This window comes from Palaemon carinicauda, chromosome 34 (genome assembly GCF_036898095.1).
Source record: "Palaemon carinicauda isolate YSFRI2023 chromosome 34, ASM3689809v2, whole genome shotgun sequence".
Lineage (NCBI taxonomy): Eukaryota > Metazoa > Arthropoda > Malacostraca > Decapoda > Palaemonidae > Palaemon > Palaemon carinicauda.
Genome location: NC_090758.1, coordinates 15882346 through 15908487, shown reverse-complemented (window position 1 = coordinate 15908487; position 26142 = coordinate 15882346). Strand labels below are relative to the sequence as shown.

The window sequence follows — 26142 nt, the reverse complement described above, 5'->3', positions numbered from 1 at the left end:
AGCCTTTCACTGCCGAGACTGAAAGGCGCATTTCTTCCCGCAGATACACAAGGAACTCTGCTATTGCTGGAAGAGTGGCATCGAGGGGAGAGATACCCCTTCCACGGCACCAACCACAGAAAACTCGCCACTTCGCCTGGTAGACTCCTGCGGATGACCTGCGCAGGTGGCCAGACATCCTTTACGCAACTTATTGCGAAAAGCCTCTCTCTTTGAGGAGATGCTGGATAGTCTCCAGGCGTGAAGTCGAAGCGAAGCTACGGCTTTGTGGAAGATGTTGGAGTGTGGCTGTTTGAGTAGCTCGTGACGTGGAGGGAACTCCCTCGGGATCTCCGTGAGAGCTGCAGAAGGTCCGGAAACCACTCTGTGTGATGCCATAGCGGAGCTATCAAGGTCATCGAGAGATTGACCGATGTTCTGGTCTTATTGAGGACCCTCCTCATCAGACAGAACGGGGGAAAGGCGTACACGTCGACGTTGTCCCACCGTTGTTGGAAGGCATCTTGCCAGAGGGCCTTGGGGTCCGGGACTGGGGAGCAGTACAGCGGAAGCTTGGTGTTCAACGCTGTAGCGAACAGGTCCACAGTCGGGGAACCCCACAAAGTCAGGACTTTGTTGGCTATCCGAGGATCCAAAGACCACTCGGTACTGACTATCTGCGTCGCTCTGCTCAGACTGTCGGCAAGCACATTCCTCTTGCCTGGAATGAAGCGAGCCGCAAGTGATATCGAGTGGACTTCGGACCATCTCAGGATCTCTACTGCAAGATGGGCCAGCTGTTCCGAAAAGGTACCTCCCTGCTTGTTGATATAAGCCACCACCGTGGTGTTGTCGCTCATCACCACCACGGAGTGGCCCGCCAGGACTTGGTGGAACTTTTGAAGGGCCAGGAAAACGGCCTTCATCTCTAGCAGGTTTATGTGAAGGTACTTTTCTGATTCTGACCTCAGGCCTGAGGCCCTGTGGTTCAGAACGTGGACACCCCACTCCTTGTTTGATGTGTCCGAAAACAGCATCAAATCCGGGGTAGAGACGAGAAGATCCACTCCCTTTCGCAGGTTCTCGTCTGCCACCCACCACCTGAGGTCCGCTCGTTCCGCAGATCCCATGGGGATCAGGATGTCCGGGGAGTCGAGTCGCCACTGAAGGGATCTCATCCTGAGGCAACTGTTGGGGACGAGACGGGTCAGGGAGGAGAGGTGGCCGAGGAGACGAAGCCACGATTGGGCTGGGAGTTCTTCTCGATTGAGGAAAGGTTTCGCAACCTTCCTCAGCCTTGCTATCCTTTCGTCTGATGGGAAGGCTTTGTGGAGATTGGTGTCTATGATCATGCCTAGATATACCAGTTTCTGAGAGGGCTGCAGAGAGGACTTCTCGAGGTTTACCACGATCCCCAGATCCTGGCAAACTTCGAGGAGCTTGTCTCGGTGGCGAAGAAGGGATGCCTCCGAGTCTGCCGGGATCAGCCGATCCTGTGAGCCCACGAAGAGATGATGGTGAAGACTGGTGAACACCTGAGGCGCTGTGGAGAGACCGAAACACAGCACCTTGAACTGGTAGATCTTGTTGTCTAGGCAAAATCTCAGGTACTTCCTTGAAGACGGATGGATTGGGATCTGGAAGTACGCGACCTTCAGATCTAGTGTGCACATGAAGTCTCATGGTCTCACTGCAAGTCTGACCGTGTCTGCCGTCTCCATACTGAACGGAGTCTGCTTGACAAACCCGTTCAGTGTCGAGAGGTCGATGACTGGTCTCCAGCCTCCATACGCCTTTTTCACAAGAAAGAGTCGACTGTAGAAGCCTGGGGACCCGTCCACGACCTCCTGGAGAGCGTCCTTCTACAACATGGTCTGGACTTCGGCCCGAAGGGCCTGCCCTTTTGCCGATCCCATGGCAAAAGAGCTCAACGACACTGGATTCGCTGTCAGGGGAGGGAGAGATGCTGTGAACGAGACGCGATACCCTAGGGATATCACGGAGACCGTCCAGGCATCCGCCCCGAGTTGCTGCCACCTTGCTGTGCAACTCTGCAGGCATCCCCCCACTGGTGGACACGCTGGGGGATTGCCAACCCTAGCGCTTCCGGCCTCGGCCGGAGCATCTAGGGTTCTTGCCTCCCCTGGAGGACTTCTTTCCCCTCCTGCCCTTGGCAGGAAAGGGCTTAGACACCTTGGGCTTCGCTGCTACGGTAGTCTTCTTCGTATCCTTGATGGGACGGGGCTGCTGAACCGCCGGAGGCTTATAGGGCCTCGATGTCAGGGCCCTATGGATGAGGGAATCCTGGTTGGATTTCCTACACCTCTCGGCAGAGAGCTCCACGTCCTTAGGCTCAAACAAGCTCTTACCGAGAACGGAAGAGTGTCTGAGCCTTCTCGACTCGGCGCTGGGAACCTTATGGTGGAACCTCTCAGCAACAGCGTCCCTGCGTTTGAGGATCGTGTTGGCCCACAAGCTCGAGACTTGGTGGGACAGGAACTCGATGGTCCGAGTGCCCGAGAGGAGAAAGGTTTCCAGCGCTTTCCTGGTGATTTCCTTGGAGAGATCCTCGGACCGCACCAGGATACCCAGAGACCCCAGCCAGATGTCGAACCATGAAGTGGCCTGCATGGCGCACTTGATGACCTTCTCCTGGCTCTGGATCTCAGTGGCTGAGAAGGATACGTGCCGGTTGGAGAGCCTCTCAAGAGGGACTCCCCCTGTGAGTCCTTCAACGGAGTGATGGAAGGGAAGGCTCAGCGAAGACTCCTCGAGGATTTCAAAGTACCTCCTCTGATGGACACGAGGAGGAGGGAGGAGCTTATTCCTGGCACTGGATCTGCTGGAGGCGGCAAGCTCCGCGAGCTGGCCCTCGATCTTGTCTCTGGCGCTCTTCATCCCTTGGGACCAGGGCAATGCTGCGCTGGCTCTAGAGGGCTTCTGAGTGCCGTAGATGCGATCCAGGACCGTGTCCTTACCTTCACGAGGTAGGACCTCAGGGTCTGGAATCCCATTAAGGTTCCTCATGAGAGTCAGGACTTACCAGAACGCGTATTCTGACTCCTGGTGCTCGCCTCCTGTCGGACTTGCAGCAAAGTCTCTGGACCCCAGAGGCTCTTCCTGGGAGGAAACGTGGGCATCCTCGACGGCTCTGGGCTGTTCCTGTCTGATCCTAGTAGACAATTTGGGAATCGTCTAAGAGTCCTTAGGTTCCCTCCTGGGAGGGATGCAGGACTTTAGAAGCGAAAGGGGGCAAGTCCTTCTCCACCTCGGGAAGAGGAGGAACATCCACCATTGGTGCGATGGGGGAGTATTCCTGCTCGACCGACTCTCCTCAGGAGAGGTACTCCTCTTCTGCAGGGGAGGGCGAGAAGGTCTGAGGGGGAGTAGGAGCCTTGTGTAAGGATCTACGCGGGGACAGCACAGGCCTCGGAGGAGGATCCACAGGAGAGACTCCTCTCTTCCTCTTCAGGGGGGAGGAAGCTGCCGCTGGCTCGCGACCCGAATGAGAGAGGGCTAGCTTAATCGCCCGCACGAGAGCTCTGAGTAGGGTGTCGAACCAGGGCTGTTGACTGACAGCAGCGCTGTCAGACACTCCCTCTGGAGGGAAGGGGATCAAGGGATCCCTAGGAGGAGTTGACAAACGAGGGTTCGCCTGCAGGGCTGTAAGAGAAGAATCCCTAGACCTGACCGAGGAGCGTTCCCCCTCTGGCGAGCGCACTGATTATTATTATTATTATTATTATTATTACTATCCAAGCTACAACCCTAGTTGGAAAAGCAAGATGCTATAAGCCCAGGGGCTCCAACAGGGAAAAATAGCCCAGTGAGGAAAGGAAATAAGGAAATAACTAAATGAAGAGAACAAATTAACAATAAATCATTCTAAAATAAGTAACAACGTCAAAACAGACATGTCATATATAAACTATTAACAACATCAAAAACAAATATGTCATAAATAAACTATAAAAAGACTCATGTCCGCCTGGTCAACAAAAAAGCATTTGCTCCAACTTTGAACTTTTGAAGTTCTACTGATTCAACCACCCGATTAGGAAGATCATTCCACAACTTGGTAACAGCTGGAATAAAACTTCTAGTATACTGCGTAGTATTGAGTCTCGTGATGAAGAAGGCCTGGCTATTAGAATTAACTGATCTGCGCTTGCGGGGAGGGGAACGCGACAAGGAAGAAACCGCCTGTCGGCGATCGTGCTGGGGCTCGTGTGACGGGCTCAGATCAGGGTCGCGCGCGAGAGAAGGGCGCGAAGCTGGAAAATCGCGCGCGCACCCGCGTGGGCGGGGGCGCGATGGCACGCAGGAGGATGGTCAGGAGCGATGGCGCGCTCACGATAGAGCGGGAGCGTGGCCGCGGGGGCGCACAGCAGCCTGAGCGGGAACATGCCCGCGAGCGTGAGTGGGCGATGGTGTGGGAGTGCGGCGATCAGGAGCTAGAACAGGAGGAGGACGAACGCGCGGGCACGCAGCGACCTGGTGCGGCCCCAAAGAGCGAATGATAACAGGAGTGCCCGAGTGGGTGTCCGGTAGGACTGGCCGAGGGCGCGATAGCACTGGGAACGAGAGGTTTGGTGACGGTCTGGCTGGACCGGTTTACTCGCCTGTGTAAGCGCTAGTTGCGCTGGCGATCGTGGGCGCGCATAGCGCGCATCAGGAACAGCTCGCACCGGGGTTCGCTGCTTCGGAGGTCGCGTGGTGCGAGCCGCGTGAGGTCGCTCTGGAGTTAGTTGCGCCACCACAACTGTCTTGAAGACAGGCACGGGGCGTGAAGCAGGAACAGGGCGCGTCGGGCGCGATCGTATCTGGAGTAAATTCGCGCGGTTCCAGAGGCGGCTGTAAGCGCCCGTGCGCTGGCTTGGCAACCTCTGGGGCGACAAGCTGAGTAGTCGCGACGCGTGGTCGCGTTGGTGCTGGAACAGGAACTGCGAGGGGGGGCGCATCGCGAATCTCTTGTATCGCGAACCTCCTTAGGTGGGCGCGATGGGTCCAAAGCGACACGTGGGCGCGTTGGGGTGTGCGTGAGCGCTGGAGCTGGAATCGCGCGGGGACGCGTATCGCGTCTCTCCCCCGCAGGGCGCGACGAGTCCGTGGGAACCTGTGGGCGCCTGTGCGCCAACTCAGGAACCTCCTGGATCGCACGCGAAGAAACAGGAACAGGGGGGCGGCGAGGTGCCGGAGGGCGCGTGAGTGCTGGAGGCCGCTGGGGCACAGGTGGACGCGTAGGCGCCATATCAGGAACTGGCCGCAAGAGCGCAGGAGAGTGTGGCGGCACTATAACAGGAACAGGGCGCGTTTGCGCAGTTGGGCGCTTGCGCGCTACTTCAGGAACTGCTGGAGGGCGACGGGCCGCCGATGGGCGTGGGCGCGCAGGGGAACCCTGGCGAGCAACAGGAACAGTGGCGCGAACGCCTAAGGGTGAGCGCCGAGGCGCTTTGTCGGGAACGTCAGGAACAGCAGCAGCAGGGTGCGCAGGCGGAGCCTTACGCTTAGGGGCGAGCGGCGCAGTTGCGCGCCCAAGTCCCTGAGACCCCGAAGGGTCAGGAGGTTGCGCAGTGGCAGTCTCTGGCGCGTAAAGCATGTCAGCAGCTTTAGATGTGGATGGTTGAGGTGACAGCTCACATTGTCCCGAAGGACGACCATCCTCTGACGGGGATCGCGAACGATCCCTGGAGAGGTCAAGGTTGGTAGCAGGCAGGTCAGGAGAACGGCGAGTCGTCTCCTCCGTAGATGACTGTGGTGACGACGAGCCGAAGAGGTGCCTCTTAACCCCTTTGAAGGGGGAAGGAAGGCCTCTACGGCGAAGGGGAGGGTGAGCCTTCCGCCTTATACACCCACGAGGGGCCGTGGGATCAGCAGGCTGACCATTAATGGGCCTCCGAAAAGGCGTCTTTACCAGAGAACTCCCCCGAGAGGGAGTCTCAACGGAAGGAGAGACCGTGGGACTAAGCTCCTCCCTCGAAGTATGTTAGGAGGGGGAGACGGAGCCTTCTGCTACCGCAGCCACAGGAACGGTAGTTTGGCCAGACCCACGGGATGTTTACGACACAACAACGTCAACCACAGACAGAGGATCTATCTCCGCTGAGGTTGACGATTGTTCGGCAGCCGCACCCCGTTTGGTCATGTCAAACAGGGCTTCCTTGGAGGGCGAACCCTGCAGCCCCAAGGAAGCCCAAAGCTGAAAAAGATCATTGATAGAAACAACCACCTCCTCCGAGGGGGGAGGGGCAGCCGCCTCGCTATGGTAGGCAACGACCTCTCCCTCACCACGGGATCGGTTAATGACATCAACATTACGGTCTACGCTACCACTCGCCGGCCTCTCGGAAGAGGCCGCCCGAGCGGGAGCTTCGGAGGAGGAATGGGCGGCGGAAGAAGAAGACTTAGGATATTCTCTCTTCCGAGGAACCTCGGAAAGAGAAATATCCCTTTTAGCCTTCTTCTTACGTCGCCGGGCAAACCTCTCCCACTAGGAGGTAGACCACTCCCTACACTCAATGCACAAATTAGAACTATCACACCGTTGGCCCCTACACTGAGGGCATAAGGAGTGAGGATCCGTTTCCACGGCCGACATAAAGGTCCCACAAGGGTGGCCGGGAAGTCCAGGGCAAGTGCGCATAAGGAGAGTAGAGGCCAACTTCACACACAAACACAAAGAAAAAGCAGACAAAAATTATGGCAGTCAAAAGAAAGGAGAGCGCTGACAGGTCTGTCGTCTCTCGAGCCAAAAGTAAAGTGAATCAATCACCGGTGTGTGGGAGGGGGGAGGGGTAGCTAGCTATCCCTTCCTACCCCCTGCTAACTAGCGGTGGGGTAGGAAACCCTCGTTAAAACTTTATGGCTCATCATCGGCTGTCGCCAAAGTAATTACCCCATGTAAATAGCGTGGTTTGTATTCAGTTACGGAACAAATGAAATTTTATGTTAGAAATTGTCAATTGTTCACCAAACAAACAAACCTTCCATTACTTACATATGGATATATCTTTCAGGCTGGGAGGAGCGTAGAGAGGAGACGTCCCCTTTTTGGTTTCATTTGTTTGATGTCGGCTACCCCCCAAAATTGGGGGAAGTGCCTTGGTATATGTATGTATATCTTTCAGCAAAGCTGGAAGGTACCCAATTAGACTCTTTGGTGTGAGGTGGTAACTACCTCAGAGCCTGGGTAGGGGGTGGCTAGTGGTACCAGCCACCTGTATGTATACTCATGGAGCGGTGAAACGAGACACTTTTTCTATTTGGCTTTGAGAGAGAGAGAGAGAGAGAGAGAGAGAGAGAGAGAGAGAGAGAGAGAGAAAGGGGTTGTTTCGCCACATACTGTATATAAAATGTCAATTATTTATGATCAAGATATTTTACTTATAAAGTCTACTTGTATTGTCCTTAAATACTTTGCCTCTGGTTTCTTAATAAAGTAGTACCTTGGGTTACGAGTAAATTTGCATACAAGCAAATTGGGGTGAAAGCATGCAAACTTCAATTGGATTATGAACACTGTATCGGTCTACACAATATGGGCATTTTTTTTTTTAAGCAAGGTCGAATGAGACTAGCACAAGAGAGATTAGTTCACCAAATGTCCAGCTGGGCCCCACAAGGCACTAGATGAGTTGGAAGACCCAGGCCTACATGGCTGAGGCCTATGAAGCGCGAAGTAGCAGATGATGAATGGGGACGTATTGAATTAAAAGCTAAAGATAGAGACGACTGGTGAAATCTAACCGAGGCCCTTTGCGTCAATAGGCGTAGATGATGATGATGATTATTATTATTATTATCATGAGATGATGATGATGATAAAATGTGACCTAGATCAGATGAAAGTTCAGGTATAAATGGTGCATAGCAGTCAATGAGGAACATAAGTTACTGTCGAATGCGAGAGTAAACACTTTACCTGAGTGGCCGGCTCCATGGCAGCAGCAAGTTCCTCTGCTCTATTCACGACCCCCCGAGGAATCGCCGTCACTCTCGCCAGGGCTATGCCGTAGTGGGTCGCCCGAGTGACCCCGGGACGAACGACGTGGGTGAGTTTCAGACGTCCACCGCAGCTCTCTTCGTGCTCCAGGTGATAACTGCAAGCAATGATCAAGCTATAAATGTCAACAATAAAACTGTTTTTTGGTGAATGAAAGTTTACTCTTATTTAATCACGCTCTTGAAAAATTTATACCATCAATTGAATGAATAAAATGAATGATTTGAAGTTCTCTGGCATCCTGACATCGGAGGTCATTGACGCCGATACCGTTTATTATAAATATAGATTAAAAGAATATTCAATTAAAACCAGAGAAGTAAATATGTTATAAAATTTTAATAGAATTACGAAGACCTGCTTCTGATATAAATTTAAAAATGCCACTAGCATTGTACGACACATCATGTCCAAGGATCTTGGCAAGGATGAACCTGCCATCCTCACCCCGAGCCTCAAGCAGATACCAACAGATTCATGTGAAAAATTTAAGAAATTAACATCAAAAGGATTCAAATGTGTTGAATTCAATCAAGTGGTTGAAACTGTGTAGAAAAAAGATGTCTTGAGAGAGATTAAGATCAGATAATGTACAGTAAGAGGTATCTTTGGAAAGGTGCAAAATATCATGGAAGAGGACTTGAATGAGGTTGGAACTCAGGAGTTTCAAAGACATAAAATAGGAAAGGAGTCACTCATTATTATTATTGTTATTATTATATGCTAAGCTACAACCCTAAATGGAAAAGCAGGATGCTATAAGCCCTGGGGCCCCACCAGGGAAAATAGCTCAGTGAGGAAAGGAAACAAGGAAAAATAAAATATTTCAAGAACAGAGACAACATTAAAATAAACATTTCCTACATAAAGTATTAAAAACTTTAACAAAAAAGAGGAAGAGAAATTAAAGAGAATAGTGTGCCCGAATTTACCCTCAAGCAAGAGATCTCTCACCCAAGACAGTGGAAGACCATGGTACACAGGCTATGGCACTACCCAAGACTGGAGAGCAATGGTTTGATTATGGAGTGACCTTATCCTAGAAGAGCTGCTTACCACAGCTAAAGAGTCTCTTCTACCCTTACCAAGAGGAAAGTGGCCACTGAACAATTACAGCGCAGTAGTTAACCCCTTGTGTGAAGAAGAATCGTTTGGTAATCTCATTGTTGTCAGGTGTATGAGGACAGAGGAGAATCTGTAAAGAATAGGCCAGACTATTCGGTGTCTGTGTAGGCAAAGGGAAAGAACCGTAACCAGAGAAAAGGATCCAATGTAGTACTGCCTGGCTAGTCAAAGGACCCATTAACTCTCTAGCAGTAGTATCTCAACGGGCGGCTGGTGCCCTGGCCAACCTACTACCTACAAACAACTCTTCTAGGCAAAGGACACTCCAAAATCAAACTACCTGTATTGTTCTTTAGCCTCTGTACCATGGTCTTCCACTATTTTGGGTTAGAGATCTCTTGCTTGAGGGTAAACTCGGGCACACTATTCCATCTTGTTCCTTTTCCTCTTTTTATTCTAAAGTTTTTATCCTCTTATTTTAGTTTTTATACTTTATATATGAAAGGTTTATTTTAATGTTATTACTGTTCCTAAACTTAACTAGAAGTTTTTCCTTATTTCCTTTCCTCACTGGGCTATTTTACCTGTTGGAGCCCTTGTGCTTATAACATCCTGCTTTTCCAACTATGGTTGTAGCTTGGCAAATAATAATAATAATAATAATAATATTCAACTCACACCTAGAGAACATGATATAAGAATTATCATGATGGGTGTATATCTACCAAATTTACTAATTCAACCCTTGATCAGCAGTGTATGAACTAACTAACTTCCATGTCATTACTGTGCGTAATTTTAAAGATAAACCACTATTTTTTTTTGTGATAGATGAATGAGATCAAAAGTAATAATCACAAGTACGTGTCGAGAAGTTGAGAAGCCGGTACCATAAGGTTCCAGTAAGCAAAGTCCTCTGCTGTTTAAACGAAGTTAAAAACAAACAAACTAGCGTATTCTAAAAAGAATTATAATTTTCTATTCAGATTCTAGTGCAAACATCAGTGACCTAAAATACTTTAAAAACAGAAGCACCTATTCGTTATCTACAGACAGTCTTCTCACAAACTTAATTGGTTCCAAGAATCCGTTTGTAAATCAAATTGTTTGCGATCTATTTTTGATACCTTTTGCTCTAGGGTACGCTTAACCTGAATTCCATGCCAATGATTTCCGGATACAAAATTCAACAAATAGACGGGTTTCATATGAAATGAACATCAGGTTTTTATCATTATTACTTTCTAAGCTACAACCCTAGTTGGAAAAGCGGGATGCTATAAGCCCAAGGGTTCCAACAGGGAACATAGCCCAGTAAGGAAAGGAAATAGGGAAAAACTACAAGAGAAGTTTAAGAACAATAATAATATTCAAATAAATCTTTCATACATAAGTATAAAAACTTGAAAATAACACGAGGAAGAGAAACAAGATAAACGGTGTACCCTCAAGCAAGAGCTCTCTAACCCAAGACAGTAGACGACTATGGTACTACCCAAGACTAGAGAACAATGGTTTGATTTTGGAATGTCCTTCTAGAAGAGCGGCTTACCATAGCTAGAGAGTCTCTTCTACCCTTACCAAGAGGAAAGTGGCCACTGAACAATTACAGTGCAGTAGTTAACCTCTTGAGAATGGAAGAATTGTTTGGTAATCTCAAGTGTTGTCAGGTGTATGAGGACAGAGGAGAATGTGTAAAAAATAGGCCATACTATTCTGTGTATGTATCAGCAAAGATGAAATGAGCCATAACCAGAGCGAGGGATCCAATGTGGTACTGTATGGCCAGTCAAAGTTCCTAATAACTCTCTTGCGGTAGTATCTTAACGGGTGGCTGGTGCCTTGGCCAACCTTCTACAAATGTTGTTTCGCTTACAGTATTAAATGATATAATATAGTTTTATTACAGTACTTCTGTATTATTATCTTTGCTATTTTAAGTTAGATGTGTCATCTCCGAATGTTTCGACGTTAAAGACCTTCTATATATCAAAATGTGATAAAATGCAATAAATACACTTCAACATTCAATCTCACAACTGCACAACAAATCTTCGATAAACTCTTACTTGGTAACACTCGGATACAAATCGGCAAGCTTTGTCAGGAAGAGCGTGTGAGTCGCCAACACAGTCGGGACTTTTGCTACGATGAGCATCTCCATCACGGCCCAGGCGAGACTGCCTCCTTCCTCTATCGAAGTCCCCGATCCTAGTTCGTCCAACAGGACAAGGGAGTCCGGATTTGCTTCGCCGAGCATGTGAGCAACATCACTCATCTGAAATAACAACTTCTTATAAAAACAATAATAAAAAGGACAACATTATTAACCACTTGAGTGATACTGGAAGAAAATCGAGAGGGAGGTAGAGAATTAGATGGCGCGATAAGTTGAAGGATGATATGGAGAGAAGAGGTTTGGTGGAAGAGCCAGATGTCTTTGATAGAAGGTATTGGAGAGGGCGCTTCGAGCAACCGACCCCTTAATATAGGGATAACGCTGGCAAAGAAGAACATAATCTATTCTACGTAAGGAGATTTTCCGTTCTCTCTTATTTACTATTTACACATGAAAATTTTACGCCATATGTGAAATGTTATTTTTATTAATAAAATAAATTTTTGAATATACTTACCCGGTGATTATATAAGCTGCAACTCTGTTGCTCGACAGAAAACTCTACGTTCAAAATACACCAGCGATCGCTATGCAGGTAGGGGGTGTACATCAACAGCGCCATCTGTCTAGCAGGTACTCAGTACTCAATGTAAACACAGAACCAATTTTCTCCTCGGTCCACTGGGTCTGTATTGGGGAGGAAGGGAGGGTCCTTTAATATATAATCACCGGGTAAGTATATTCAAAAATTCATTTTATTAATAAAAATAACATTTTTCAATATTAAACTTAGCCGGTGATTATATAAGCTGATTCACACCCAGGGGGGTGGGTAGAGACCAGCATTACTTGTTTACATTATTATGAGCTAAGTATTTTGTATTTCATTTTAGCAGTTATTCAAAATAACAAACATAAAATAAATAAGTACCTGGTAAGGAAGTCGACTTGAACAATTACTCTGCCTTTTTAAGTACGTCTTCCTTACGGAGCCTCGCGATCCTCTTAGGATGCTGAGCGACCCCTAGGATCTGAAGTATCAAGGGTTGCAATCCATACAACAGGACCTCATCAAAACCTCTAATCTAGGTGCTTCTCAAGAAATGACTTTGACCACCCGCCAAATCAAGTAGGATGCGAAAGGCTTCTTAGCCTTCCGGACAACCCAAAAACAATAATAAAACATTTCAAGAGAAAGATTAAAAAGGTTATGGAATTAGGGAATTGTAGTGGTTGAGCCCTCACCCACTACTGCACTCGTTGCTACGAATGGTCCCAGAGTGTAGCAGTTCTCGTAAAGAGACTGGACATTCTTAAGATAAAAAGACGCGAACACTGACTTGCTTTTCCAATAGGTTGCGTCGATTATACTTTGCAGAGATCTATTTTGTTTAAAGGCCACGGAAGTTGCGACAGCTCTAACTTCGTGTGTCCTTACCTTCAGCAAAGCTTGGTCTTCCTCATTCAGATGGGAATGAGCTTCTCGTATTAACAGTCTGATAAAATAGGATAAAGCATTCTTTGACATAGGCAAAGATGGTTTCTTAACTGAACACCATAAAGCTTCAGACGGGCCTCGTAAAGGTTTTTAAATAGAACTTAAGAGCTCTTACAGGACATAATACTCTTTCTAGTTCATTTCCAACCATACGATAAGTTTGGAATATCGAACGATATTGGCCAAGGCCGAGAAGGCAGCTCGTGTTTGGCTAGAAAACCAAGTTGTAGAACATGTAGCCGTTTCGGATGAGAATCCGATGTTCTTGCTGAAGGCATGAATCTCACTGACTCTTTTAGCTGTGGCTAAACATACCAGGAAAAGAGTCTTTAAGGTGAGATCTTTCAGGGAGGCTGATTGTAGCGGTTCGAACCTGTCTGACATAAGGAATCTTAGTACCACGTCTAAATTCCAACCAGGTGTAACCAAACGACGCTCCTTCGTGGTCTCAAAAGACTTAAGGAGGTCCTGTAGATCTTTATTGTTGGAAAGATCTAAGCCTCTGTGACGGAAGACTGATGCCAACATGCTTCTGTAACCCTTGATAGTGGGAGCTGAAAGAGATCGTTCTTTCCTCAGATATAAGAGGAAGTCAGCTATTTGAGTTACAGAGGTACTGGTCGAGGATACGGATACTGACTTGCACCAGTTTCGGAAGATTTCCCACTTCGATTGGTAGACTCTAAGGGTGGATGTTCTCCTTGCTCTAGCAATCGCTCTGGCTGCCTCCTTCGAAAAGCCTCTAGCTCTCGAGAGTCTTTCGATAGTCTGAAGGCAGTCAGACGAAGAGCGTGGAGGCCTTGGTGTACCTTCTTTACGCGTGGCTGACGTAGAAGGTCCACCCTTAGGGGAAGTGTTCTGGGAACGTCTACTAGCCATCGAAGTACCTCGGTGAACCATTCTCTCGCGGGCCAGAGGGAAGCAACTAGCGTCAACCTTGTCCCTTCGTGAGAGGCGAACTTCTGCAGTACCTTGTTGACAATCTTGAACGGAGGGAATGCATATAGATCTAGATGTGACCGGTCTAGTAGAAAGGCATCTATATGAACTGCTGCTGGGTCCGGGATTGGTGAGCAAAATATTGGGAGCCTCTTGGTCATCGAGGTTGCGAAGAGATCTATGGTTGGCTGGCCCCAGGTGGCCCAAAGTCTCTTGCATACATCCTTGTGGAGGGTCCATTCTGTTGGAATTATTTGTCCCTTCCGACTGAGACAATCTGCCATGACATTCAAGTTGCCTTGGATGAACCTTGTTACTAGTGATATGTCTAGACCTTTTGACCAGGTGAGGAGGTCCCTTGCGATCTCGTACAATGTCAGAGAGTAGGTCCCTCCTTGCTTGGAGATGTACGCCAAAGCCGTGGTGTTGTCCGAGTTCACCTCCACCACTTTGCCTTGAAGGAGAGACCTGAAGCTTTTCCAGGTCAGACTTACTGCCAGTAGCTCCTTGCAGTTGAAATGCATTGTCCTTTGACTCGAGTTCCATAATCCCGAGCATTCCCGACCGTCTAATGTCGCACCCCAGCCTACGTCCGATGCGTCCGAGAAGAGAACGTGGTTGGGAGTCTGAACAGTCAGGGGAAGACCCTCTCTAAGGTTGATAGTCCTTTCACCAAGTCAGACAAGACTTTATCTTTCCGGAAACCGGGATCGAGACCGCTTCTAGCGTCTTGTCCTTTTTCCAGTGAAAAGCTAGATGGTATAGAAGAGGACGGAGGTGTAGTCTTCCTAGTGACACAAATTGATCCACGGATGACAGTGTCCCTACCAGACTCATCCACAGCCTGATTGGGCAGCGTTCCTTCTTCAGCATCTTCTGGATGGATAGCAGGGCTGGGGGCTGATCGTCTTGTTCAGCAACGTCCTCATCAGAGGGTTCCTCATCCGAAACTGATGAGGAAACGGCAACGGAGTGGGCAACGTCTGACTCGCTGAATCCGGTCGCACTGGTGGATGCGTGACGGAGCCGGACGCAATATCATGGAACTGCTGCACAGTCTGTGAACTGTCAACAACCATGGGTGCGCGAGGAAGTACAGCGTCAACCCGAAACTGTCTAGACTGTCTGGGTTGTGCAGTCAACACCCTACCGGGTTGCTGAGGTTGACGCACTGCGTCACAACAAGTCACCTCTGCTGGTTGTTGAACGTCCTGAACGTCAACAACCACCTCCGAGCGTCGCTTAACGTCAACGTGCGACTGGCAACCCACACTGGGTCGCATCGGTGGAGGAACCACCTCAACTGGCAGACGCGAGTAGGTTACCTCAGCGTCAACAGGGCGCACAACCGACCGGTTGGAAGGTTGTTGGCCAGAAGGAGGAACCACCTCAACTGGCAGACGCGAGTAGGTTACCTCAGCGTCAACAGGGCGCACAACCAACCGGTTGGAAGGTTGTTGGCCAGAAGGTTCTTCTCCGCATTTAAGTCCTCTATCAAGGACGCAAGCTTGGACTGCATGTCTTGCAGCAAAGCCCATTTAGGGTCTACGGGAGCAGGTGTGGCAACAGACGGGGTTAGCGACTGAGGCGGAACCATTTACCATCCCTGAAAGCCTTGTTATGTGTGACATAATAGTACAGCAAAACTTCAAAGGCTCGACAAAAGTTGAGAAGTTGACCTGTAAACAACTTGGAGCGTCTCCTGGCTAGGCGCCAGGGCGAGTCTACCAGAATTGAGAAGTCTATCTGGGCAGAGGCATGAACTCCCAAGCCGAGAACTTCTCTCGTGTCCTATCAGACTCTCGCTCTATAAGCCAGTTTAAAAGAAGGGAAATCAAAGGCTGTATCCCTAAAACTCCTCCTGGTGCAAAAACCAGTCGCCTAGCCAACGTAACGCTCTCTAGGAGAGCGAGAGAGCACTAGCTTAAAAACAACGGCTTAGAAGTAGCCAGGCCTAGTGTAAGTTCTGACGTTTAGGCGAACGAGGAGCAGCAGTTACAAGATCCAGACGAAGATCCTTAAAAAATCATCATGATTTAATTAAAGTCCATAGGAGGCTAAGCAGCTTAAGGCTCCTCTCCAAATGACAGAGTCCTCAAGGGAATATCAGTAGGAGGGAGAACAGCACTTTCTCATCTACAGGAACCTTGTCCGATAAAAGCTAGGTTACCTCAGTGAGTCTCTCACTGGTGCATTAGTAGCAGACCAGAAGGCAACGTCATGTAACTGCTTGACAGTCTGTGAACTGTCAACAACTGAACTGTCAACCACAACAGGTGCGTGAGGACATACAGTGTTCACTCGAGACTGCTTTGACTGTCTATACTGAGCAGTCAAAACAACTCTAGAATGCGGAGGTTGACGCACCGCGTCAAAACAAAACAACTTAGACTGTTGTTGTACCTCGCGAACGTCAACGGAAGGTTCCGTGCGTTACTGAACGTCAACATGCGGCTGGCAGGGTACACTGGAACGCATGGGTGGCGGGACTCTCTCAGCTGGAGTGCGGTAGAAGGTCGCCTCAGCGTCCACAGGACGCACAACCGTGGTTGGTTGTAGGCTAGAGGTTGGTGCAGTGTCAACCTTCTCCGCACGAAAGTCCCGCATCAATGACGTTAACTGAGACTGCATGGTCTGCAGCAAAGACCACTTAGGGTCTACAGGAGCAGGTGCGGCAACAGACGGTGTGACTGCCTGATGCGGTACCGCTTTGCCTCTCTTAGGAGGTGAGCAGTCGTCGGAAGACTGCAGCGAGTCCGAACTGACCCAGTGGCTACAACTGGGCCGTTGGACTTGCGCGGAAGGGACCGACTTGCGCTTAATAAGCTGCGAGACCTTGGTTCATGGTTTCTTACGAGAAACCTCTTCCGCAGACGAGAAATAAATGGGCTCTCTCGTCTTTGTGTGGGTGGGGCGATCTTGGGTAGATACGCCCGAAACCACGGAGGGAAACGTCTGTTCGTTGATCAAGGCCTGACGAACCCATAAGTCGTTCGACATTACTTCTCCCCTGGACTTGGGAGCTTGCAAGAGGTCCCGGACTAGGTGAACGACAGGCACGAACAGACGAACCCTCGGACGCAACACTGTAACACTTTGCGCATATCACTTTATCACTTCGATTTTCTGTTTTGCACTTATTTCACTGAAATCGAAACTTTTACTGATTTCTACCTGAAACACGCAATTCTACCCTCATTAAAAGGTAGTAATTGCGAAATCAGTCGTATAATGCAGCTCATTAATACTAGCAAAAAACAGAAAACATATATAAAGATAAAAAATTCAGTGGCTGGGAAAAAGACTAAACACTAGTTCAAATAAACTACGTTTATAATCTCTCACCGCACATAGCCTGGGGACAAGAATAAAACCCTAGAAACGTTTTACCTTCTTCCCCGTACAGAGACTAGGGACGAGAGTAACACGAGAACAACGTTACCCGCTTGAACGGAACGTTTTCTCTCCTCTCTCTCCCTCCGTCTCTATCTCTCTCTCTCTTTCTCTCTTGATTTCGCACCTAAGAGAAGAGCCCAATTATATATCGTCAAAAAAAAACATGTTATTTGACTAAAGGGAAAAAACTGAAAGGTTTTCCAATAAAAAGTTCCTTTAATTTAGAATTTAAAACATTAAAGCTAAGAAAGAATGAACAAAAACGTCAGAATCGATTTACTCTTACTGCAAAGTGAAACCGTGATACACTCTCTCTCTATCGTAACGATAGAGCGCATGTTGAACGTCCTGAACGTCAACAACTGCGTAGTCTAAAAAACTAAACGTTAGTTCATCTTTGAAAACAGTACGAAGACTATCAAAGAAATTCTTTCATAAAACATTAAATTTAAAAAGTTTTAAATTCTTTAAAGGCTAAATACGATATAACGGGCTCAACGTTGATTAACTTCGGTTCCAAGTTAGGACCGCCTACTATCAGGAAAGGTCGCATATAAACAAAACATAAAAATTATCTTTATATGTTTATAATAAATGGAAAGTTAATCGAAGAGGCCTAATAAAGGCGGAGAGATATAAAATATATAGATCTATAACGTGTTAAGCAAAATTACTAAAAACCTAAACACACTTCCGTCTAAGGGAAGGGTCGGCCATTTAAAAGTGAAAGAGAGTCCATACTCTCTTTGTCACCCTAATTAAATCTATCCAAAACGAGTTCAAGTTTTGAGATGAAGATAAAACACCTGCATAGCGAAAGCTCAAAACTAGAATAGTGTACTTCACCAAATAGTTGTGAAAACAAATCCAGTTAGTAACAGCGTATTAGTAGGTCTTGCCGGTAGCCCGACAGAGAGAAAATTGGTTCTGTGTTTACATTGAGTACTGATTACCTGCTAGACAGATGGCGCTGTTGATGTACACCCCCTACCTGCATAGCGATCGCTGGCGTATTTTGAACGTAGAGTTTTCTGTCGAGCAACAGAGTTGCAGCTTATATAATCACCGGCTAAGTTTAATATTGAAAAATTATATATCAAGGGAATGTAAATTTAATTGGCTGTATAATATAAAAATGTATATTCCAAGCTCTACAAGTTTTTGGGTTAATATGAAATAAGTAAAATGTCCACTAAATGGAGCCTGCGACTTGTGATAATTTTTTTTCGAGAAGGTAAGGAATTGAAAGGATTAATTTATACCACTGACTCATTTCTAAAAATTCTATACGGCATCTCAAAAAAGGTTTGTTTTTTTAAAGGAAGGTTGAAAACTGGTGCAAAACAAAAAGGTTCGACACTCAACCTGGATCACAATGAACAGGCAAAATGCATTGCCTACAGTATTCCAGCAAATGGATGTAATAGGCTCTTACACCCCATGAAGAAATATTATCATCTTCGCAAGAATTAGTTTATTTCCAATTTTCTACAGAATATCATCCAACGCCAATTGACGCAAAGGGCCTCGGTTAGATTTCGCCAGTCGTCTCTATCTTGAGCTTTTAAATCAATACTTCTCCATTCATTATCTCCTACTTCAAGCTTCATAGTCCTCAGCCATGTAGGCCTGGGTCTTCCAACTCTTCTAGTACCTTGTGGAGCCCAGTTAAAAGTTTGGTGAACTAATCTTTCTTGGGAAGTGCGAAGAGCATGCCCAAACCAGAATGTAAATATTCCCAATTGATATCACTGGTCACCTCAGTCACGAATAACAAAAGCAGTTCATCAATATTTATACTTTTATATAAAGGAATCATAATTTTCTTTCTCAAAAACCAAAGAAACAGACGATAAACCAGCCGTACACACAATGCTTTAAAGTTACTCAAAACACACAGGTTATAGGCATAACAGCGATTGAATATAACTCAAGTTACATGGCCTACCGTAGGACCTAAAGACCTCTCTGTTCAACCCCTTACAAATGTTACATTAAAATTCACTCTATGTATTTACCTCGCTCATTTCAATAATGGAGCCCGATCAACGACTACAAAATAAGATGATGACAGGACAAAATTTATAGATACTATAGTCCATTTCTTTTAGCGATGCATATTTGCACTGACTCGCGGCGGTGCCCTTTTAGCTCGGAAAAGTTTCCGGATCGCTGATTGGTTAGAATTATCTTGTCCAACCAATCAGCGATCCGGAAACTTTTCCGAGCTAAAAGGGCACCGCCGCAAGTCGGTGCAAATATGCATCGCTAAAAGAAATGGACTATAGATACTTGTCCTCTTGGTAACTGCTCTGTTTGTTTGATGCTATTTTTCATATATGTGCCACAAGCAAAGTAAGTCACTGTACAGTATAACACAAAATGATATTTTAATTATAAAATAAATTTTTGAATATACTTACCCGGTGAATATATAATAGCTGCTGCTCCGGCGGCTCGACAGAAAAACACAAAAACTCGCGAGCGATCGCTATGAAGGTTGCGGGTGTGCCCACCAGCGCCAACCATCGGCCAGATACCGCATATGCATGTAAACAGCTCCAATTCTTCTCATCCCGCTGGGTCTCTAACCGGGTAAGTATATTCAAAAATTTATTTTATAATTAAAATATCATTTTTAAATATTTAACTTAGCCGGTGAATATATAATAGCTGATTCACACCCATGGTGGTGGGTAGAGACCAGAGTTAATTAAGTTTACAGCGTATATGCTTAGAGTTTTTGACAGTTATAACATAACAAAACCCAAATATATAGGTACCTGGTAAGGAAGTTGACTTAGACGATTACTCTGCCTTGTTAGTCTGTCTTCCTCACGAAGCCCAGCGATCCTCTTAGGATGCTGAAAGACTCCCAGGAGCTGAAGTATCAAGGGCTGCAACCCATACAACAGGACCTCATCAAACCCCTAATCTGGGCGCTCTCAAGAAATGACTTTGACCACCCGCCAAATCAACCAGGATGCGAAAGGCTTCTTAGCCTTCCGTACAACCCAAAAACAAGATTAAAAACATTTCAAGAGACAGATTAAAAGGATATTGGAATTAGGGTAATGTAGTGGTAGAACCCTCACCCACTACTGCACTCGCTGCAACGAATGGACCCAGTGTGTAGCAGTCCTCGTAAAGAGTCTGGACATCTTTTAAGTAAAATGACGTGAATACCGACTTGCTTCTCCAAAAGGTCGCGTCCATAATACTTTGCAGAGATCTATTTTGCTTAAAGGCCACGGAAGTTGCTATAGCTCTTACTTCGTGCGTCTTAACCTTAAGCAAGCATCCGTCTTTCTCATTCAAGTGAGAATGAGCCTCTCGTATTAAAAATCTGATAAAATATGACAAAGCATTCTTTGACATAGGCAATGATGGTTTCTTAACTGAGCACCATAATGCCTCAGATCCACCTCGTAAGGACTTAGTACGGGCTAAGTAGAACTTAAGAGCTCTAACTGGACACATCACTCTTTCAAGTTCGTTGCCTACGATCTCTGATAAGCAAGGTATATCAAAAGATTTAGGCCAAGGACGAGAAGGCAGTTCATTTTTGGCCAGGAAACCAAGTTGAAGTGAACATGTGGCTTTTTCTGTAGAAAAGCCGAGGTTCTTACTGAAGGCATGAAGTTCACTGACCCTTTTAGCCGAAGCCAAGCACACTAGGAAAAGCGTCTTGAGGGTGAGATCCTTCAGGGAGGCTGAATGTAATGGCTCAAACCTGTCTGACATGAGGAACCTTAGGACCACGTCTAAGTTCCATCCAGGAGTCGCCAAACGACGTTCCTTAGAGGTCTCGAAAGACTTAAGGAGATCTTGGAGATCTTTATTGTTGGAAAGATCTAAGCCTCTATGACGAAAGACCGAAGCCAACATGCTCCTGTAGCCCTTAATCGTGGGAGCTGAGAGGGAGCGAACATTTCTCAGATGTAAAAGAAAATCTGCGATTTGGGCTACAGAGGTACTGGAAGAGGACACAGATGCTGACTTGCACCAGTCTCGAAAGACTTCCCACTTCGACTGGTATACTCTGATGGTAGAAGCTCTCCTCGCTCTTGCAATCGCACTGGCTGCCTCCTTCGAAAAGCCTCGAGCTCTTGAGTCTCTCGATAGTCTGAAGGCAGTCAGACGAAGAGCGGGGAGGCTTTGATGAACATTCTTTACGAGGGGCTGACGTAATAGATCTACCCTTAGAGGAAGACTTCTTGGAATGTCTACCAGCCATTGAAGTACCTCGGTGAACCACTCTCTCGCGGGCCAGAGGGGAGCAACCAACGTCAACCTTGTCCCTTCGTGAGAGGCGAACTTCTGCAGTACCTTGTTGACAATCTTGAATGGTGGGAATGCATATAAGTCCAGATGAGACCAATCCAGTAGAAACGCGTCTATGTGTATTGCTTCTGGATCTGGGACTGGTGAGCAATAGATTGGTAGCCTCTTGGTCATCGAGGTGGCAAAGAGGTCTATGGTGGGTTGACCCCAAGTCGCCCAAAGACTCTTGCACACGTCCTTGTGGAGGGTCCATTCCGTGGGTATCACCTGACCCCTCCGACTGAGACAGTCTGCCAAGACGTTCAAGTCCCCCTGGATAAATCTCGTTAACAGGGAGATGCCTCGATTTCTTGACCAAATGAGCAGGTACCTTGCGATCTCGTACAGCGTGAGGGAGTGTGTGCCTCCTTGCTTGGAGATGTACGCCAAAGCTGTGGTATTGTCTGAGTTGACCTATACCACTTTGTTTCGAAGGAGGCTTTCGAATTTCATCAAGGCCAAGTGGACTGCCAATAGCTCCTTGCCGTTGATGTGCATGCTCTTCTGAGTTGAGGTCCACAGACCTGAGCATTCCCGACCGTCCAGGGTCGCACCCCAACCCAAATCCGACGCGTCTGAGAACAACACGTGGTTTGGGTTCTTGACTGCTAGGGATAGTCCCTCTCTCAGACTGATATTGCTGTTCCACCATTTCAGGCATGCCTTTACTGGTTCGGAGACCGGGATTGATACCGTCTCTAACGTCTTGTCCTTGTTCCAGTGAGAGGCTAGATGGAACTGGAGAGGCCGAAGGTGTAGTCTCCCTAGCGAGACAAACTGCTCCAGGGATGATAGAGTCCCTACGAGACTCATCCAATTCCTGACTGAACACCGTTCTCTCTTCAGCATCAGTTGGACTTTGAGCAGGGCTTGTTCTATTCGGGTGGCAGAAGGAAAAGCCCGAAAAACTGGACTGCGAATCTCCATCCCTAAATATAGAATAGTTTGGGATGGGATCAGTTGGGACTTTTCTAGGTTGACCAAAAGTCCCAATTCCTTGGTCAGACCCAACGTCCAATGAAGATCCTGCAGACAGCGATGACTGGACGATGCTCTGAGAAGCCAGTCGTCCAAGTACAGGGAGGCTCGGATTCCCGATAGATGGAGGAATTTTGCCACATTCCTCATGAGCCTCGTAAACACGAGAGGAGCAGGACTGAGGCCAAAGCACAGGGCCCGAAACTGGTATACCACATTCCTGAAAACAAACCTCAGAAACGGTTGGGAATCCGGGTGTATAGGAATGTGGAAGTACGCATCTCGTAGGTCGAGAGAGACCATCCAGTCTCCCTCTCTGACCGCTGCTAAGACGGACTTCGTGGTCTCCATAGTGAACTTTGTTTTCGTAACAAAAACGTTGAGCGCACTGACGTCTAGCACCGGTCTCCAACCTCCTGTATGCTTTGGGACTAGGAAGAGACGGTTGTAAAACCCCGGTGATTGAAGGTCCGAGACTTTCACCACCGCTCCCTTCTCTAGCAACAGAGACACTTCTTGGTTTAGGGCTTGTCTCTGACTCCTCTCGGTACCTGGGAGAGAGGTCTATGGGAGTTGTCACTAGAGGAGGTTTGCGTACAAACGGTATTTTGTACCCCTCTCTGAGCAACCGAACAGACTCTTGGTCTGCACCCCTCTTCTCCCAGGCCTGCCAGAAGCTCTTCAATCTGGCCCCTACCGCTGTCTGAGGCTGTGGGCAGTCAGACTCTGCCACGTGAGGACTTGGCTCCTCTCTTCTTACCTCTCTTTCCCTCGGCACGAGCGCTTCCCCTGCTGGGAGCTCTGCCACGAAAGGGCGGGATAAATCTGGATGCCGGAGTCTCGATCCTGGGTCTTACAGCAAAGGATGTAGAAGGAGCCCCTTTGCGAGCAGAGGACGCCATCAAGTCATGGGTGTCCTTCTGCACAAGCGAAGAAGCTATATCCTTAACCAGTTGTTGCGGAAACAAGGACGCTGATAAGGGAGCAAAGAGCAGTTCTGATCTCTGACAGGGAGTAACTCCTGCCGAAAGAAAAGAGCAAAGGGTTTCTCGCTTCTTTAAGACTCCCGACGTAAAGGTGGAGGCGAGCTCATTGGAGCCATCGCGGATGGCTTTATCCATACATGACATGATAAGTAAGGAAACATCTCGGTCGGCAGACGAGATTTTCCTACTTAAAGCTCCTAATGACCAGTCAAGAAAGTTAAATACTTCAAAGGCCCTGTATACACCTTTAAGCAGATGGTCAAGGTCCGAGGAGGACCAACTAATCTTCGAGCGTCTCATGGCCAGGCGACGGGGAGAGTCTACGAGGCTTGAGAAGTCACCCTGGGCAGAGGCAGGGACTCCCAAGCCGAGAACTTCCCCCGTGTCATACCAGACGCTCGATCTAGATGCAAGCTTAAAAGGAGGGAAGGCAAAGGCCGTCTTCCCCAAACTCCTCCTGGTATCCAACCAGTCGCCTAAAAGTCGTAAAGCCCTCTTGGAAGAGCGAGAAAGCACTAGCTTAGTAAAGGCTGGCTTGGTAGCAGGTAAGCCTAGAGCAAACTCAGACGGTGGCGAACGAGGAGCAACGGCAACAAAGTGATTGGGAAAAAGATCCTTGAAAATCAACATGATCTTCTTAAAGTCCATCGAAGGAGGAACCGTCTTAGGTTCGTCTACATCTGAAGGATGATCATCATGATGAGGATCAGCAACGTCCTCATCTGAAGGATCTTCGTCCGACAACTGCTGAGTAACAAGCAAAGGGGAGACCTGCCTTGGTGGCAATGCTTGACAAGCAGAGTCCACACGCACTGGTGCATCAGTAGCAGTCCAGGACGCTACGTCATGTAACTGCTTAACAGCCTGACTGTCAACAACAACAGGAGCGGGAGGACGCTCGACGTCAACTCGAGACTGCCTTGACTGCCTAGACTGAGCAGTCAAAACAACTCTTGACTGCGGTGCTTGACGCTCAGCGTCAAAACAAGTCAACTTCGCTGGTTGGCGAACGTCCTGAACGTCAACAAGAGCATTAGGAAGCGGCTGAACGTCCACATGCGGCTGAAAGTCAACACGGGACTGCATCGAGTGAGGCTCTACAAAACGTGACTGACGTGACTTAGTAACGCCAACGTCAACAGGACGAGCAAAGGCTCGTTTGGGCGGCTGACGGCCAGGATCTCGATCAGCTAAGCGGCGAGGATCATCGTGAACCTTTTCAGCAGAATAGTCCTCCATAAGAGAGGCGAGCTTAATCTGCATGTCTTGCAGTACAACCCATTTAGGATCAACGGGAATGGGTGCGGTAAGAGACGAGGTTAACGTTTGTGACTGCAAAACCTTGCCTACACCAAGACTCTCGGAGCCTGTGTTACGTTTCTGCTTAGGCGGCGAGCAGTCTTCCGATGACTGCATAGGGTCAGAGCTGTCCCAATGGCTACAACCAGGACGCTGGACCTGTCCTGAAGGGACTGACTTTTGCTTTAAGGGCCTCGAAACCTTGCTCCACGGTTTCTTACGCGAAAAGCCTTCGGATGACGAGGAGAAAATCGTCTCGCTCGTCTTATGGTAGGGGCGGTCTTGATGAGACACGCCTGAAACCATAGAGGGAACGTCTGTTCGCTGATTAAAGCCTCTCGAACCCATAAGTCGTACGACATTACTTCTCCCTGGGGCTTGGGAGCTTGCAAGAGGTCTCGGACTAGGCAAACGACAGGCACGAACAGACGAACCCTCGGTCGCAACACTGATAACACTTTGCGCACAAATCACTTTCCCACGATTTTCCACTGTGGCACTCTGACACTTTAACTCTTTAACGTCAGCCATGAGTTGATTACGGTCTGTAGCTAACGACTCAACTCTTTCGCCCAAAGCATGAATGGCACGTAACATATCCCGCATTGATGGTTCCTGAGTGCTAGTAGAGGGTTCAGGCACAACTACTACAGGGGAAGGATTAGGTTCAGGGGCATGGGAGGAGGAAAATTCTAACGATCTAGAGGAACTTCCCCTCACCCTATCTCTCTCTAGCTTACGAGAATACTTGTCATATTCAAGCCAATCGAATTCCGAAAGGCCCACGCACTCCTCACACCGATCTCCTAATTGACAGGTTTTACCCCGACAATTAGAACACACAGTATGTGGGTCGAGAGAGGCCTTTGGAAGACGCTTATTGCAATCCCTAGCATTACACTTACGAAATCTAGGAATTGGAGAAGGGTCAGCCATTTTGAAAAAGTCAAAGAAAGTCCAAAAAACAATCCAAAGTCATCAACAATTAAATCTGTCCAAAAAAGAGTTCAAGAGTTTAAATTGAAGATAAAAACACCTGGACTGCGAAAGCTCAAACCAAAATGAAGTACTTCACCAAGTCTGTTGAAAAACTCCAGGTTAACAGCGAGTAATGGTACGTCTTGTCGATCAGACCGACAGAGAAGAATTGGAGCTTGTTTACATGCATATGCGGTATCTGGCCGATAGTTGGCGCTGGTGGGCACACCCGCAACCTTCATAGCGATCGCTCGCGAGTTTTTGTGTTTTTCTGTCGAGCCGCCGGAGCAGCAGCTATTATATATTCACCGGCTAAGTTAAATATTTAAAAAGGTAAATCAGAAGTAATCTTCTTTGCTCAAGGGGTTAACTACTGCAATGTAATTGTTCAGTGGCCACTTTCTACTTGGTAAGGGTAGAAGAGACTCTTTAGCTATAGTAAGCAGCTCTTCTAGAAGGACACTCCGAAATCAAACTGTTGTTCTCTGGTCTGTGATAGTGCCATAGCCTCTGTACCATGGTCTTTCACTGTCTTGGGCTAGAGTTCTTTTGCTTGAGGGTACACTCAGGTACACTATTC

General features: G+C 47.7%; 1 protein-coding gene across 1 annotated transcript in view; it reads right to left on the bottom strand.

The window, feature by feature from the left end:
* The window catches only part of LOC137627099 (mutS protein homolog 4-like), a 128464-nt gene that overhangs the window by 5369 nt on the left and 96953 nt on the right, over window positions 1-26142 (bottom strand). Inside the window, exons 19-20 of the mRNA XM_068358114.1 lie at window positions 11116-11324; window positions 7901-8078 (exon numbers count right to left, since the gene is read on the bottom strand). Coding sequence (XP_068214215.1) covers window positions 7901-8078; window positions 11116-11324 — 387 coding nt within the window. The remainder of the gene's footprint in view (window positions 1-7900; window positions 8079-11115; window positions 11325-26142) is intronic.